Source organism: Aethalodelphis obliquidens, unplaced genomic scaffold (assembly GCF_003676395.1).
Source record: "Aethalodelphis obliquidens isolate GAN/ISIS:26980383/991018 unplaced genomic scaffold, ASM367639v1 scaffold5, whole genome shotgun sequence".
Classification (NCBI taxonomy): domain Eukaryota; kingdom Metazoa; phylum Chordata; class Mammalia; order Artiodactyla; family Delphinidae; genus Aethalodelphis; species Aethalodelphis obliquidens.
In genome coordinates this window covers 68,935,986-68,954,484 of record NW_020837949.1, presented here as the reverse complement: position 1 = coordinate 68,954,484, position 18,499 = coordinate 68,935,986, and the positions used below count along the sequence as shown (strand labels likewise).

Sequence of the window (18,499 nt, the reverse complement as noted above, 5' to 3'; positions counted from 1 at the left end):
TGAGGGACATATAGTCTATCATATGACAAAATAAAAGGGTAATTGCTTTTTTCAGTGACTTCTTCATTGATCAACTTAATAATCATAACTTAGTCCTCATCTTACTTGGCAGCATTTGACACAGATGTTCAACTCTGCCTCCTTAAAATGACGTGCATTTGGCTTCTAAGACACCCGCCTCTACCAGGTTTTCCTCCTACCTGACGGGCCATTGCTTCTCAGGCTCCTTGGCCAGTTCCTCCTTGTCTCCGAAAACTGTTATTATAAGAGTGTCCTGGGCTTCCCTGGTGGCGCAGTGGTTGAGAGTCCGCCTGCCGATGCAGGGGACACGGGTTCGTGCCCCTGTCCGGGAAGATGCCACATGCCGCAGAGCGGCTGGGCCCGTGAGCCGTGGCCACTGAGCCTGCGCGTCCGGAGCCTGTGCTCCGCAACGGGAGAGGCCACAACAGTGAGAGGCCCGCGTACCGCAAAAAAAAAAAAAAAAAAAAAAAAAAGGAGTGTCCTTTATTAGACTACCTGCCATCTGACATCTCCACTTGGGTATCTGATTGGCATCACATCTAATACTGAACCTCTTATGTTCCTTCCAAAGCCTGTTCCACCCAGTCTCCCCATTCCCGTTAACAGCAGATTCAGCAAGCCAGTTGTTTAGGCCATAAACCACAAGTAATCTGTGACTGGTCGCACCCCATATTCTCATCCATCAGGAAACTATGTTGGCACCACCTTCAAAATACACCCAAAAGCTGACCATTTCTCTTATCCATTGCTATAATATTGGTCCAAACCTCCATCATCTTTGCTTAAATTACTGCAGTAGCCTTACAGGTGATCTCACTGTTTCTACTTTTGCCATCTATAATCTACTTTCAATTCAGGAGCCAGACAAACGTTTAAATGAAAATCAGGCCCAAAGCCACCAATGGCTCCCCATTTCCCTTGGTGTAAAAGTTCAATTCCTTCAATCTGGGTCCCAGAAACTCTCTGACTCATTTCCAACCACTCCACCCACCGCTTGCTCACTCTGTCCCAGCCACAGGCGTCCTCTCTGTCCCTTGCATAAATCAGAAATACTCCTTCAGGATCTTCTCAAAGGCCGTTCCCTCCACTGACTTTTTCCAGATGTCTGTCCTTCAACTCTTTCAAGTTTTTGTTCCACTGCTATCTTACCGAGAAGGCTAATCCTGACCACCACACATAAAAATATGCCCTTATCCTCCCCTACCCCCCCCCACTGCCCCACTGTGCTTCAGCCTTCTTACTCCATTTTTCTCCATAGCATTTTACCTTCTAACATGATGTATAACTTATTTGCTTATTTGCTTATCATCTACCTTCCTCCCCAAACGTAAGATCCATGAACGCAGGACCTTTTGGTTTGTTTCGCTCACTGCTGCTGTTGCTTAATTAATATTATTGGAATGAATAAAAGAAAAATTATTTGGGTTCGTCTTAACATTTATGTTAGACTAATAATAATAAATTAGACTAATAATATAAAGAACCCTATCCAACAATGACTCTAGTACAATTTTACGGAAAGCTGATTTGTTCACGGGAAAGGTTACAGGAAAACCTCAGATGCATAGGAGAGCTTGGCCAACAATGGGAGAGAAAAGAGAAAAGAGTATTTCAAGAAACATTAGATTCTACAGTAGACATGTAAAAGCAATTCCTATTTATTATTTTTAACCCAACGCTAATTTTCATGTCTTAAAATATTTGGCTGCCTTCTAGATTTAATTTTGATCATATTATCCTGTTTATGCAAGCTTTCATTAGGTATGTTTTACCTCTGTTGAAAAGGGAACAGCGAATTCTGCAAATTCCATCCAAGAAGTATTTAGAAAGTATAAGCTCTGTGCTAAAAAAAAAAAAAAAACAATGCTACAAACCAAAGGATGCAACAAAGAGAAAGCTATGATCTCCGCCAATAAACGGTGGATAGTCTAGCTGGGGAAAAAGCAAACACAAAGCAATCTATAGTGTGGAGCATTGGTATGGTTAATGGCAAAGACAGAGTAAAATAAAATCTTACAACACAGACTCTCAGCCCTCACTGTAATTTAGAATTAGCTAGGAAGATTTTAAAAACGGTTTTTTTTAACCAAAAACTCACATGCCTCTCCCTGTCTCTGAATACTGATTGAATTAGTCTGGGGTGGCATTCAGGTAGTAAGATTGATTCCCAAGTGAAAATTTAAGGAAACAATTCTTTCTGACTTAAGAAACGGGAGGCTTTATTTGAGTAGTTTTACAAAGACAGAACAAGGTATTATAAGTCAAGAGCAGAGGATCAGCAAAGACAGGCAACAAAGGGCAAAATGTCTGGAGAACCCTCTGTGGCTGAAATATATGAAGACATGCACACGGGAAGAGCGGATGGTGAAAGATCTTGAATGGCATGCTAAGGAATTCGGGTTTATTCTCTGAGAGTTTTCATCCACTATTACAAGTGCGTTATTCATTTTACAGTGATAAGATAATATGGAGGAACAATTCAGGTGAAATGTGATAAGAAGGAAGACGAACTAAACCTAGCCTGTCTTCACCAGTAATTCATATGTGTTTGAGGTGATGATGGCCCACTTTTAAACTACCTAAAACTGTATGCAAATTAAACCACTGAGATGTTCAAATCTCACTTTTCAAACGTAGGCTGAAATACAATTATTTCCCTAATAAATTTTCTTTCTTTCTAAAAGCCTCTTCATTATGTTGTTAAACTTTGTGAAAGAAAATAACCTCATTTCAAGTAAGAAATGACATAAATAGCACATTTCGGTAACTGTTTTAAAATCAAAAGTTGGGAAATTTCACAAACACATTTGGCACAAAGGCTGACTATGAACACCAGCTCAACAGCATCACGTGAAAATTCCAGGTTCTGTAAACAGTGAATCATTTTTAAATTCAAAATCCAAGTAAATATTCAGCAACCACTTAAATATTTTAAATTCATTCAGTAGTTTGAACAAGGGCTGAGAAATAACATAAGCCTAACCACATATTAAATAAGAATAATTTGAAAAATAATGATCAGAATTTTGAAAAATGTCAAATACAATAATTTGAAGGCAATTACAAAAGTAGATTTTTTTCTTTGGCTGAAGTATTAGCGTTTTTCATTTATTTTGGAGTAGAAACTGAACAAAATTATACTTTTCCAGCCCTCTAATGACCAGAATAGGACTTTTAAAAATGTACAGGAAAATCGTTCCAAATTTATACTCACCATACCTCAGTCATTTTTTTCTTACAACTGAAAGATTAATATTACTGCTTTGAGGGTATGAACTCTTGCCCCCGTAGGGCCTGCTTGAGTTAACACCAGCCTGTAAGTGTTAGAAATCCCAGTAGCTTAAAAACCTTTCCATTGTAACTTACAGGTTTGTAATTCAGAAATTTAAAATAAGTCAACTTCTTTCCACGAAGCTGTAACAACTTGCTCTTTTTTCTATAGCACATCCAAAGCATTTATCCACATTCTCTCCTTTTATCCTAACAACTCCACAAGGGAAGAATGAAAAATATCATCACCAGTTTATAAATGAAAAAAGTGAAACTCAGATGGAGACGTTTGCCCAAGGTTAAATTCCAAGCAAGCTGTACAGTTGGTATTCAAATTTAGGTTTTCTTCCGAAACCCAGCTGTTTTTCTCTCCATAGACTGTACAGATATATATATATATATATATATATATATATATATATTTATCTGCTATGTTTTACCTATTTTAAGACAACCTCAATTTCAGAGATACCTAAAACGCAAATAAACATATGCCTTAAAATGAATGTAAACTGGTATAATTTTTGGCTGCATGGAGATTTTTTTCCCCAAAGCAACCAAAGATATAGAAAAAATATTGCAAAAAACCAACAGAAGCAAACTTAGATTTTAGAAGAATAAATACAGAATAAGAAACAAAACTGAAACTTCTGAAATGACCCTTATTTAAAGACCATGAGTTATATTCTGTTCCTTACGTTCTTAATTAAAACTATTCATACACACACACACACACACACATACATATAAACAGCAGTCGATTCCTAGAAGTCTTTTCTTCTCTGCTTAAGAAGCACAAGGAGACATATTCAAAATGTTACATATTTTAATACAACACTTATTTCATACCTTCTAAAATTCCCCACAAATCACTAGGAATAAAGTTATTTTTCACTTTTTTTCAAAATACTTTCAATCAAAATTATTTTAAAATAAACGATTAAAAATAAAATAGACCGTTTTCCCAAAGCAGTTTTCACTTGTGTTTATATCCTGAACAGTATCAAAAAGACCAAGCTATTTCCACACTTCCTCAATTCAATCATACCTTCTTCTCCAACCCACAAAGACCTACCCTAGTCCTAAATTTTGTGGCACCTGAAGTCAGTCCTTCCCTTATATAACATTAATTTTTCCACTCCATAAATCCCCACTAGATCCTGTCTTCACAGAGGAGGTACTTGCCTTTGTATGTGTTTATTATTTCCCACAGTTCTCAGAAGAATGCACACAGTAAGCAAATGTTTATTGACTGAAGAAAGCTCTTGAGATCATATGTAGAGAAGATAGTGAATGAAAAAGAGGCTTCATAAGGCACGTTGATTTCAAAGCCCAGTTTGGTTCACTGCTGTATTCCCAGACAGAACAGTGCCTTGCACACAGTAGACACTCAATAAATATTTGTTGAGTGAAGAAACATTCAGTTTCTATAAATGTAGGAAGTTCTAGAGCAAGTCACTCTCTTTTGTATAACATCATGAAAGTGCATAAAGAAACCATAGCTTCTCCCTTTCCTCCCGTATCTATAAACTGTTGATATTCACTACACTAACGTAAAGTTGTTCATTACTAGGGATTCTATTAATTAAAACAACCAAACCATAACCAACAACAAAAATCAGCCCCGCCTCTGGCTAGTGATCAAAAATCCATGACAAGTTTGGGGGATGTTCCATCCAACCTATTTTAATGACATGCTTTCTGGACTGGTCACGAATTCTGCCCTAATCTCAAGGTCATAAGCAGGCCACCTGAGCACGTGGACAGTCAGGCTGCCCTAAGTTCCTCAAGAAAATGCTTCAGGGCAAGAGTGATGACTCAAAGCAGACCATGGCCTTTACACCTACCACACCCATACGCAATCCTGGATTTACTAACACTTTTAGAAATAATCTCAGATCCAATCCCACAACTTTGAGCTTATTTGGGAGGCAGCGACCCAGGTGGGATTGGAACCTATAAAGGGTCCTCCTATTCATGCCTTAAAAATAAATGTCTCCCAAGTCTTCAGCCTTAACCCTTCCCCCAACCACCTGACATTTCCCATCTTAAAATGTTGAGGTGAAACCAGGGAAGATACAGAATCTAAATAATAGCAATGGCACATTTTCATCATCTATTTGAGACCTGGTTCAATGTTTACCTTTCATTCATTTCCAGTTTAAACTGCTGAACTCATCTAAACTTGTTCACAATGTATAAGCAGTAGACAGTAATTCATTTTAAGAAATATCCTCTTTCTAAAAAGCCTTAGGGCTTCCCCGGTGGTGCAGTGGTTAAGAATCCGTCTGCCAATGCAGGGGACACGTGTTCGAGCCCTGGTCCCGAGCAACTAAGCCCGTGCGCCACAACGACTGAGCCTGAACTCTGGAGCCCGCGAGCCACAACTACTGAAGCCCGCACGCATAGAGCCCGTGCTCCGCAACAAGAGAAGCCACCGCAATGAGAAGCCCGCGCACCGCACAAAGAGCACAAAGAGTAGCCCCTGCTTGCCGCAACTAGAGAAAGCCCGCGTGCAGCCAAAAATAAATAAATAAATAAATTTTAAAAAAAATAAAAAGGTTTAGATTTAAAAGGGCCAACCATCTTTACAGTCCTGTGAATTTCCAATTAATTTTTACTACAGTGCTATTAAAATCAATAGAATACACTCTGAAGGTCAATAATTTAGAACAGATATAAAAGTCTTATATAATATGTTCCTTCAGAGTTACCTTTCTCTTTGCTTTCCTAATACACAAGAGATTCAAGCAGAAATGACACATCTCAAAAGCAACAGAACCAGACTTAAAAATAACTTGCCTTTAGAAAAAAAATATATACGGCATATTAATCTATATAGACCTCCTCAGTGACATAAGTATGCAACGCAGACATTCTACTGTGTGTAAGCAGATACAATAAGGTTAAATGTCTGGCAAACAGGTAGCTAAATCATGAGGGGGAGGGGCAGAAGTCAGCATAAAATGGGGAATGTGAAGTTCTAAACAGGCCATTCATGCTAACAAAAGAAAACCTGGAGAATTGGTCAGCTTTTACTTAATAAATAATCAATGTGATAGGCATGTTCAGGTGAGACAAAGGTGGATTCTCATCTGAAACTTGACATGGATCTCCGATTACAAGTACCTGAATCACCAGGTGGTCTAGAATTTTTCCCAAATCTAGGATTAGTGACACGTTGATTAGATTCCTACTAACTAGTCAGAAAGACATACTTTTTACAGGTTTATGTCTTGCTTTCAAAGCTTTGCAACCCTGTTCACATACAAGGGAACAGTAATGCTAAAAGGACCCAGCCTCTCCCTCCTGCTGGGGACCACAGGCAGACTCCGCACTCCAAGGATGTAACCTAAGCTTGCACAGATGGCCTAGCTCTCTGCTAATGCACAGGAGCTGGGTTTGTTTTCAGGGTGGATGCTGCAAAACAAACCCAGGTGTATTTATAGACAGGAGCAAGACTATGATGGAGGGATGATGACAGAAGATGAAGTTTCTTCTGCATGGTAAAGAAGCCTGTGGAAAGATCTGGATCCCACAGCCTGGGTTCCACTTCTTGAGTCGCCAACTATCAACTATGTGAAGTTATTAAAGCCCTTTTCGGTCTATTATCTTACGTATAAAATTTAGACAATGCCCCTTGCCTCGGATGATTGTCAGAAAAAGGAAAGTGTATGTAAAATCTGGGACGTGGTAGGCCATTGGTAAACGGCAATCTACTCTCCCATCCTCCTGTTCACCCTGAATTGCCCCTCAAAAATTACAAACATACACTGCACGGTTAAAACTAAAAAGCCCAAGCTGGTTGGCAGGAAAAGAAACAACCTGGGTGGAGGCTCGCTTATTTACTGGAGAATTTAGCTTAAAATGGATTTAGGATAATGATAAGAGGGGAGATACATGGAAAAAGCATCAGGTATAAGCAAAACTCCTCCCCCCAACTCCCGCTCCCCGCAAAAAGACATTCCTTTATGTAAGCACGAAACAAACTTCGGAAGCTGCGGATATCCTGTGAACCTACACGGTGGCCTCAATTAAAATCACAGGCGCACGTAGAGCTAAACACGACGCACACCATCCATATGCCGCCTTGTCAGTTTCAGATCACGCTATTTTTGCAAAACTGTCCTCAAACCCGAGGCGGCTCCCGCCTCCAAATCCGCCCCAGATGGATTTGGGAGCCAAGAGCGAGTTGCAGAAGGTATAAGGATGGGAAAGTGGAGAGGTCTGGTCAAATAACTGAAAAACAAGGCGGTGGGTGAGGGGGCGGGGTAGAGCAATGGGGAAGAGACGCGGCCAGTGAGCCAGAAAGACGGCGGCTTCACAATGAAAGGAAGAGACTGCGACAGTCGCCGGCTCCTGGTCCCCGGCGGGGACGGATGGCGAGGCCGGGCGGGGGAGGCCAGAGCGTGGGAAGACAGAAAGGGGGTGCGGGATGAAGTGAGAGTCATTGGCCAGACAGGGAAGTCACGGAGCACCCGAGCAGGTGCAAAGCCCCCAGGCGGGGAGGAACGGGCTCGGGATACTCACGGTGTAGAGTAGGTTGAGCGCGCACAGGCAGTTCTTGGAACACGCGAAGCCCCCGCAAACCATCTTGGAGCCTGAGGTTCCCGGCAACTGCAGGTAAAGTCTGGCTCCGGCGGAGCCTCCAGGCAGCCTCTTTGTCCTTGCCTTCGGGGCCTGGCCGAGGCGACGCAGCAGCGGGGACGCGGTGGGGAGCCCGGGGCTTGGGAAGGGGCTGCAGCGCGCGGCGCGCCCGCGGCGGTTCCTATCCGCTCTGGAACCTGCGGCCGCAGCAGCAGAAGACGGAGTCGGAGCCCGAGCCCCGCCCAGACCCCCGCCTCGCCCCGCGCGCTGATTGGCCGCCGGCGGGGAACAAAGGTAGAAATATGCAAATAAATGCGCTCAGCTAGCTGGGATCCGGGAGAGGAGGGGAGGGCAGGGAAGGGGAGGGGCGGCCCCTGGGAGAGGGGGAAGGGGCGAAGGCCTTGAGGGAGGGTGCCTGAGGCCAGAGTGCGTGGCAGCGACCTCGCCGCGGGTTCCTGGGGAGCAGGTGAGGAGAAGAGGGCGGGACTCCACGGAGATCCACGCTGGCAGGGAGAAAGATGACAGCACCTCTCGGTTCTTGGCCCCAGCGGGTGACGTGGCACCATTTTGAATGAGATTTTAAAATTAAGCACCTGGCCTTGTTTGAATGAAGGAAAAAAGGAAGGAATGAAGCAATAAATGAATGAACGTGAACGATTTAAAAGAGAGAATGAAGTGGGGGAAAATGAAAGGAAGGAAACAAGTGAAAGAATAAACGGAGAGATGAAATCTCTGCTTTTCTCAGAAAATAGGTAAGGTATATGGCCCATAATTGTGACTCTTGTCAGGTCAGATGTATCCTTCAGGGATTTGCAAAAATGCTGATAAATTTTATCATACATGCAAAAGAAAATCAAGAGGTTTTTTGTCTTCCAATCTTGCATTTCAATAAGCTGAGGGGTTTTTTCCCACAAACAACTGTGAAAATTTTTTAATGACACAGTCTCCACCTCTGTCAATTCATTATCATTTTGAGTGTCTATTATAGAAATGCTTCATGTATCCTCAGATTCCTCACCTATAAATTGGGATATTAACAGTATGTCAAGCACTCTTTGCGGAGCGCCTGGCACAGTGTAAGGACTCAGCTAGTCCTTAATATATGTCAGCTAGTATTAATATATCTAACAGTTTTTGAAAACCTGCTGTGTTCCAAGCACTAAGCTAAGCCAATAAAGGTTTGGTTATTTCATGGTGCCTTCTACCAAAAAAGGTTCTTCGAGAGAAATATTCAGGTACTTATATGAAACCTAAGGGTTCATGCTGAGTAAGTTATGTGATAGCAAATGATACTGTATATGTTAAATAAAATATTGCAGCTGATAAAAATAATTTGTCTTCTTGGAATTGTCTGCTTCCTCTTCTAATCTCTCTTTACCTTCCCATACCAAGAAAGCCACATTAATTCTTTAGCCTTGGTATTCCACATTAACCTTTTGTATACACCCAAATGAGTTCCTTTTTTTTTTTTAATTTTAATCTGGAAAATGACCCTCAAACCCAAATAAAACTTTGTGGCTCAGCTTTCCATTTGAGAAGCCAGAGGCTTATTAAAGAAGAATTAGGGGGGAAATCTATTCTTTCTCTTCTCATTCGTGGATGTCACCAACGTTACTACCACTTCAACATAACTCAACCAACTGTGACAATTCTCTATTTGCTTTCTTCATAACACACTCTACTATCTGCCTGTGGGTTGAATCTCTTACTTTTTCTCATAGGAATGTGCCCTATCAGTCAGGGGCCCAGCAGGAAGGAGGTGGCTCGTTTCAATGACTGAGAAGAGTTTAATAAAGGGACTGTTTTGAAAAATATGGACAAGGTTAAAGGAAGCCAACAAAGGATAGTGAAGCAGCTCAGAGCTAGCAAGAGCAGGTAGTTATTATAATTCCCCTTAAGTCTGGGGGGCAATTTAAGGGAGCAGTTACGGAAACCAGGCAAGAGCTAAAGTTGTAGGAGGGTTGCATTAGGAGTTGTGGCCTTTAAGAGAGAAAACCAAGAAAGTACTGCAAATCGGAAAACAAAACAAGTGAACATAGTGGGATTCCACCTTAGAATTTGGATGTAGAAATTTGCAAAAGACCATTTGCTCCCACCCTAACAAGAATGAGCTAGAAAAGCTACAAAACTATCGTTTTTTTAAAAAAAAAAAACCTATCAGAAAACAAAACAAATGAACAAACAAAAAACAAATTCACAGATACAGAGAACAGATTGGTGATTACCAGGGAGGAAAGGGGTGGGGAGGTAGGCAAAGTGAGTGAAGAGGATCAATTGTATGATGATGGATGATAATGAGACTTCTGGTGATGATCACTTTGTGGTGTATGTGGATGTAGAATTATAATGTTGTACACCAGAAATGTATGAAATGTTATATATCAATTTCACCTCAACTAAAAAAAAAAAGCCTCTCATGGAACTGAGGAACCAAAGACATCTAAAGGAACTAAAATCCAAGAAGTAATAAGACATTCTTAGGAAGAAAAAGCCCACAGTGTTTTTATCTCTTATGGATTAGCTATAGAAAGAAGACTGCCATAGAGAGGGATAAAGAGAAACTAGCTGATCATTTAACCATCTTTTAATGTGGGTGTATGGTCTAGTGTGGCAGTTTATAATGCAAGGATCAAAAGCCACAGAGTGAGTGTACAACTACTTGCCAACTCTAACCCATGGGCCTTCACATAGTACAAGGATTTGAAGCTCTATAGGCTGTGGTCAGGCAAGAGAGCTCCCTCCCCAGCTACCTCAATGGGCACAAACATCCTCAAGTATGACAGTGGCTAAAAACAGATTAGGACAGGAAAGACAAAGCAATCTGGGTCTTTACCTAATCCAAAGCAGTGGCTGCCAAAGGCTAAGGAATTAGCAGAAGAGAAGAATCTCTTTACAGTATACTGCAAAAGCCCTCCAAAGCTGTTAAAACAGCAGGAAAGGGAGAGGACTCATAAGGACATGAGTGAAAGCCAAGGACATGACAGAAGAGCAAAGAACACTCCCCAGCAAAAAAAAAAAAAGGAACAGCCAAGTTGTAAAGCACATCTGAGGCTGAGAATGCTGGTGACTGAGCTGTAAAGTACAAAGAGATCTGTATGAGGTCTCCTTCCTATAAAAGGAAAATCTTGATTGTGTCCTCAAAAACATCTGAAGCCAATGCTGAATTGAACCTAACTAAACCTGTAACAAATCCTGACCCAGCTCAACTATAGTGCAGACTGACTTAGGTACCCATAGTCGCAGCCTGGCAGAATAAAGGATGTACCCATTTCTGCTGGTAAATATTATTTACTTTACTCTCAGTGTTCTTTTATACACACTACCTGACACACAATCAAAAATTATGGAAGACTTGGATGATCAAAAAAATATGACCTATGGTCAAAAGAAGAAATGGTCAGTAGAAGCAGAACCAGAGATGATCCAGATATTAGAATTATCAGACAGGTCCTGAAAACTCAAAATGATAAATGTGTTCAAGGATTTAGTGGAAAACATACAGGAGCACACGGAGAATTTCAGCAGAAAGATAAAGATTACTAAGGGGAAAATGAAAATAAAATGAAAAATATAATCAGAGATTTTTGAAAATGTGATTTCAGCAGACTGGACACAACAGAAGAAAACAGTAAACTTGAAGATAATTCAAAACTAAAACACAAAGATGAAAAGTGGAAAAATGGATCAGAGCATTTGATACCTGTGAGACAAAAATCCAGTAATGTGTGTGTGACTATAGTCCCAGAAGGAAAAGAGAAAGAACACGGGGCAGAAGAAATATGTAAAGAGAAAATAATGGTCAGGAATTTTCCAAAGTTAGTAAGAGATATCAACGCACAGATCCAAGGAAGATCACCTCCACCATTCTCTACTAGTCAGGAGAACCCAAGCCTGACAAGTTTCAAAATGAGGGGAAAGCAGACCCACCTCTTGATGGGAGGGTTACAAGTCACACTGCAGAAGAGCACAGAGGATGCTAGGTACTGTAGTGTATCTTTGGAAAATAAAATCTGCCACAGGTAATGTCCTTTTTCCAAATTATGCTTTGATGTTGCACCTTTGTTGACAAATTGCTGTTTTTGAGTGAGAAAAAAAATAGGACATTGCACTGTAGTTCTTCTCAGAGAATTATATTGGAGACTAAGGTAAGAGACTGTTTATTTTGTTAAGTGGAAGAGGAAGTTTTATTTTTATAAAAGAAATTTGTCGGGCTTCCCTGGTGGCGCAGTGGTTGAGAGTCCGCCTGCCGATGCAGGGGACACGGGTTCGTGCCCTGGTCTGGGAAGATCCCACATGCCGCGGAGTGGCTGGGCCCGTGAGCCATGGCCGCTGAGCCTGCGCGTCCAGGGCCTGTGCTCCGCAACGGGAGAGGCCACAGCAGTGAGAGGCCCGCGTATCGCAAAAAAAAAAAAAAAAAAAAAAATTGAGTCTCCTAGAAAACGGCTTTTTTAACTGTTTTTAAATAGGAATAACAATGACAAACTAAATCTAATCAGTTTTACATATAATTTCTTAATCCTTAAATAAATCTGTAATATGAGATGAGTTTCTAACAATTTAGGAGATTACTATACTCCTTTCTCTTTCTCCTTTGTTTTAAATGTGTTTTGTTTTGTTTTGTTTTTGATCTAATTCAAACAGAATTCTCGTGCATTAATCCAGATTCTCTGAGAAGCAAACACCAAGACTGGATTAGATGCACAAGAGATTTATTGGGAGAAACATCTGTGAGGGAAAATAGGAAAGGAGCCATAGGAGGCTAGGAGAGCTAAAAGAACACAATTCAGGTCTGACCTCTATGAAGGACAGAGGGAAGGAAGGATAAAAGAGAGGGAGGGATAGAGGGAAGGAGGAAAGGAAGGAAGGAGAAAAGGGAGGGAGGAAGGAAGGAAAGTCTTAGACTGCAGTGCACTTTTTAAAAGCTTTGGCAAGGAAAGCAGGGAGTCTTCAAGCCAAAGCCAAATGTCAGAGACATCCAGCACACCCTCCTGTAATGAGCCTGCCTTGGTATCTCTGCCACAGTAATTGGCTAGAAACATCAGCACAAATGCTGTGATGAATTTCAGAGTATAGCGTTGGGGCTGGCTTCAGTTATGCTCCCACGAGAGATCTGAGAGGTGTGTTTTCCTGAAAAATAATTGTGACTACATATTCCCCTTCTGTCCTAAAAATATTTCTCTAGTCACATTTCAAACGATCTTTCAATTTTTCAGTCTTCGTCATTTTACCATGGAAGGAAATTCTCTCACTTCATCTGGGTAATCTATTGCATGTTTTAACAATCCTCATTTAAAAACTCTTTATTTGTGGCTTAGGTTTAGCTTAACATGATCTTAATTTTTTTTAATTCTGTTTTTCTTTTTCTATCAGTTCAGTTTAAGGTCAACATTTCTTTTTTAATAATTCAACACCAAGACTTGATTGTGTTCAACAAATCCTAAGTAAAATTACTCCTAAGCTATTGTACAGAACTTTTAACTATGTTACCAAAAGACTTTCTAGACTTCTCAGAAATATAATATAAAATATATAAAATATAAAATAAAATTGCTCATGCACAATTTATAGTCAAATAAAATATCAGTAATACTGCAAATTTTAAATTGCTTCAACTATAGTACACTTTGCTATATCTAAACCCCACTGTATTTTCCTTAGTCAATAAAATATCCTTAAATAAATTAAAGGCCAATTTTTTAAATGTCTCTCAGTGATTTTACTAGAATTGATCCAGTTAAATTATTTATAACGATTTTCTTTTTATTACAAATTTCTTTGTCATCTATTCCTCTGATACTCTTGTGTCTCCAGGGAAATAAAGGAAAGAACTGTAGAAACTTTCCTTTGTAATGATTTGCAGCTTTTTGCATTGAATGAAGCTTGAGAAGGGAGTTTCTTGGCCAAGAAGGAGACGAAGGAGCTGATCAATAACTGTCTGTCTCCTTCGGAGTCTATCTCTTGCTCTATTTTCTCTGTTATCCTTTTTGATGTTTTGCCAAACTTTAGCAATTAAATGCAACACATTCATCCCTCCTACAATAATATTCAGACCCCCTTTTGCTATGTAGGATGTTTCACAATTCATGCTAAAAGACCTCAAATCATAATTCATTTTCAGAAAATGTTTTTCTTCTAACCACAAATTAAACTTGAAGTTTTTATTGCTTTTACTTGCTTTATTTTCCCCTCCATATGATGCCAAGAAGACTAAAACATATAGATATATATGACTATCTTCTCATATATGACACTAAAATCTCAATTCTAAATGTCTGTAAGTGACTATTTTTGGTGGCATATTCAGCTATTACAAAATTACATACAGTTCCAGGGCCTAATGGGCAAATTCAGCTTGATGGCCAGACAAATCCAACCTGATCAGCTGACTTTAAAGAGGTGGGACAATCAGCTTTAGTGATGGGATAATCCTCTTGGCCCTTTGCCTCTTTTGTCTCCACATTCTCCCTTCCAATTTTTCTTTATTCACTATATTAACAACATACCAGTGAGATTACAATTTAGAGGGAATTGATGCAATTTATTAATATTCCATCACACCTAAAAAAATCTTTCTGGAAATCTACCCTATTTCAATTCTGAGGCCTGAATGTGTTTCATTTTAAGTGCTGTAGATCAATATGTGTTGTATTTATTTAGTCCAATGGCTACTTCAGTAAATACATTATTTTTATTTGAAAGCGAATAATACTGCCTTAATTAATACAAATATATTAGAATGAACAGGAAAAGGTGCAATTAAAGCTGTCAACAGCTTTATAGCTTATTTAAATAAGCTATCATTATGTTTGAGAAAAATGGAAGGAAACCTAGCATTTATAAGGGTGACTAAATGTTCTTAATTTGTATAAAAATGTATCTTTCTGCCTCACCTATAAACAGTTTATGAGTTCTAAAAGTGAGATTGATATAGTCTAATGCAGCTTCTGTTGCACTGGAAATCGTCCAAGCTGGAAACAACTCAGATATCCATCAATACTAGAAATGGATAACTAAATCATGGTACACTCACATAGTGGAAACCTATCCCAAACCAAAAATGAACAAAATCCAGCTAACTCAACAATATGGATGTGTCTCACCAACGTGGAGTTGAGTGAAAGAAACCCAAATGCAAGAATGTAGATTTTATAATTCCATTTATATAAAACTCAAAAACATAAATTTAATGACAGTATTTAGAGACGACTTAAAAACTATAAATAAAATCGAGGGATCGATAACCATAAATATCAGGTAGTCGTGCATTTGAGGGAGTGTGTGTGGAAACAGTGATTGGGAAAGGGTGAGCGGGGACTCCCCGGGCGCTGACAGTGTTCCTGGATGATCACTTTGGGATTAGACTGTGAAAGAGTTGAGAGCGGGGAGAGAAATACTTACAGCCTAAAGTAGCAGTAATCTGATATTTTATATTATATAAACAATGGTATTCTAGGAAAAAAATAGTAAAACCGGGCTTCCCTGTTGGCGCAGTGGTTGAGAGTCCGCCTGCCGATGCAGGGGACACGGGTCCGTGCCCCGGTCTAGGAGGATCCCACATGCCGCGGAGCGGCTGGGCCCGTGAGCCATGGCCGCTGAGCCTGCGCGTCCGGAGCCTGTGCTCCGCAACGGAAGAGGCCACAACAGTGAGAGGCCCGCGTACCGCCAAAAAAAAAAAAAAAAAAAAAAATAGTAAAACCACCTGTGTATTTTTCAAACTTAGTTTCTTGCACAAATTTTTCTTTAAAACAATAACTGTTTATTAAGGAGTACAGTTCGTAAGGTGACTTTTGTCATTTCAACTCAGGGGGTTTTGTATAGTAGCTGTTACTGCCATAAAATGCCAACTGTGTCTTCATGATATTTTTGGCAATCTACCAGGTACTATTTAGGGCAAAGACATAATTTTGGGAAATAAAAGTGTGTCTGAGTTAAGTCATATCCTGTTTACAAGTTCAAATATACTGGAACACATTGTTTAGCACTTTCCTAAAATAAAGGAGCATGGTAAATTTTTTGAGACTTTATACAACTGGTCAGAAAATATTTCTATTCGTCTCTCTCATTTTATTGAAATTGCCCAGTGTATTGATCTAGGTTGGAAATTATTTCTCCTTAGAAGTTTGAAGGTCTTTATTAAATTCTCTTTTGCAGTGTTGTTGAAAAGTCCAAAGCCGTTATGATTCCTGATACTTCACTCATGACATTTTGTATTTTTTTGATCTTCTCTTTGAAGATTCTATTCTATTCTATTCTCTTTGAAGATTCTATTCTCTTTATAGAATCTTCTCTTTGACCTCAGTGTTCTGAAAATTTGGAGGAACACTTTAAGAGAAAGAATAACAGTGCAAAAAATAAAATTTGGTACAAAATTAAGTAATTGTCTAGAATAGGTAAACACAACAAATTATAAATTTTTTAAATGATCAGTCCTAAAATCTCACAAAATCCTGAAAAAAAAAACATAGCTTTTATTAATTTACTGCCTTATATAACTGTATAATACATTTTTTCTTTTTGGCTACTTACTTTTGATCTCTTTTTTATGTGGTAAACGTTTTGTAATATTTTCCACAGAGAAAACAGAAAAGTCATTATCTTCTCTCTAGTATGATTAACTGAAATTTATTTATTATCAATAATTTAACTTTTTTTTTGCTCTACAACTTACAGTCACAATGCATTATCGGTAATGTTACATAAATTTGGAGAAACCCCTGATCTCCATTATCTATTTCTGCATAACATATTACATTACCCCTAAATTTAATAGCTTAAAAAATAATCTCTTGGGGCTTCCCTGGTGGCACAGTGGTTGAGAGTCCGCCTGCCGATGCAGGGGACACGGGTTCGTGCCCCGGTCCAGGAGGATCCCACATGCCACGGAGCGGCTGGGCCCGTGAGCCATGGCCACTGGGCCTGCGCATCTGGCGCCTGTGCTCCGCAACGGGAGAGGCCACAACAGTGAGAGGCCCGTGTACTGAAAAATAATAATAATAATAATAATCTCTTTATTCTATCTCATAATTTCATAGGTCAAGAATTTGAGCAGGGCTGAGCTGGCCAATTCTTCTGCTCCCTATAACGTTGATAGGACTCTTAGGTGATATTGAGGTGGCAACCAGGTTGGTCTGCAGAGTCTGTTTTCACATCCTCACCTGTTGGGGTTCAGCTGAGATGTTCTCTCTCTCCACTTAGTCTTAGGGACTATCCACATGGTCTCTGTGTGAATTTACCACATAACGTCTTTGTGCTCTAAGGAACAGAGTGGAAGCTTACAATCCTCTCAAAGACAGGCCTCAGAACTGGCACAGTATCACTTCTTGTACTCTGGGCAGAGAATTAACTGGTCAGGCCAGATTCCAAGGGAGAGGAAATTAGACCCAATCTCTTGATAGGAGTGTGGAAAAGATTTTTTGGGGGTGTCTTTACTATACCACAGTGATTCTATTTTAGTTACCTATTGCTACCTAACAACCCCCTCCCAAAAAAGAGAGGCTTAAAACAATAATCTGGTATTATCGCCCATGGTTCTGTGGGTTTTCTGGACTCAGTCTGGCATTTCTCACTTGAGGTTTCTCAATCTGTTGCAATCACATGGAGGCTTGAATTGGCAGGACATAAAAGATGGCTTCTCACCAAATGCCTGGAGCCTCAGCTGTCATGGCTGAAATAGGTGGAGGATGCAGGCCCTCTCACATGACTAGCTTGAGCTTCCTCACAGAATGGCAATCTTAGGGTAATTGGACTTTTTATACAATGTATTGCTTCCCCTACAGTACATGTTTCAAGAGATCCAGGCAGAAGCTGCAAGACTTCTTAGGACTTAGCCTCAGAATTCACCTACTAAGGTGATCTACTACTTGGTAGATGAATTCACCTACTAAGAATTCATCACTTCTACCACATTGGTCAAAACCAAGCAATATGGCCAACCCAGACTTAAGGGAGGAGATTGTACAAGGGCATGAATACCAGAAGGCATTGGGGGTATCTTTGATGTTAGTGGTCTCACCCTAACAAATTTCTTTCATATATATTCTCTTCCTTTCAAGGCATTTCATAATCTTAAATACTCTTGAATCGACAACTCAGTAAGTTTGCATTGATGTCCATAAGTAGTGACATATTATAGGTTTTATGCAATTGTACCTGATATGAGAAAACTTCCATTTCGATGAGATACATACAGTTGAGACAGAATCTTCCATTTACAATTTTACATATCTAATGATTGAAAGAATTTTCCACAGACTTCCTTTTAGCTCTGCAAATCACAATCTTTCTCCTCCATGTTCTTTTTGTGCTGGGTTCCATAGGATAAATTCATAAGAGGTTCTGATTCTGGCACTGCACCTTTGTTTCATGGAGTGGATTAACATGGTAGCAATATGAATTTTCCTGGAAGACATTCCTACATGAAAATAGCTAAACTATATATGGAATATCTGTATATGGAAGTGACTTCAGGCTACATAACTATATCACACTAAACCCAAACTAAATATATCCCTAGCTTAATTCAAATATGTGGACAGCCTCTACAAAGCCACCTGACAGGAGGGAGAAGTGTGACAGAGGAGAAGTTGGAGCAGAGAATGTCAGCTGATTAGGGTTAAAATAT

The 18,499-nt window shown here is 39.8% G+C and overlaps 1 protein-coding gene across 1 annotated transcript in view; it reads right to left on the bottom strand.

Annotated features, from left to right (window-relative positions):
- TSPAN13 (tetraspanin 13) overlaps positions 1 to 8,146 on the bottom strand; it is a 33,956-nt gene extending 25,810 nt beyond the window's left edge. Inside the window, exon 1 of the mRNA XM_027102589.1 lies at positions 7,822 to 8,146. Within this exon, the coding sequence (XP_026958390.1) occupies positions 7,822 to 7,884 (63 nt within the window). The 5' untranslated portion in view covers positions 7,885 to 8,146. The remainder of the gene's footprint in view (positions 1 to 7,821) is intronic.
- Positions 8,147 to 18,499: the final 10,353 nt, after the last annotated feature.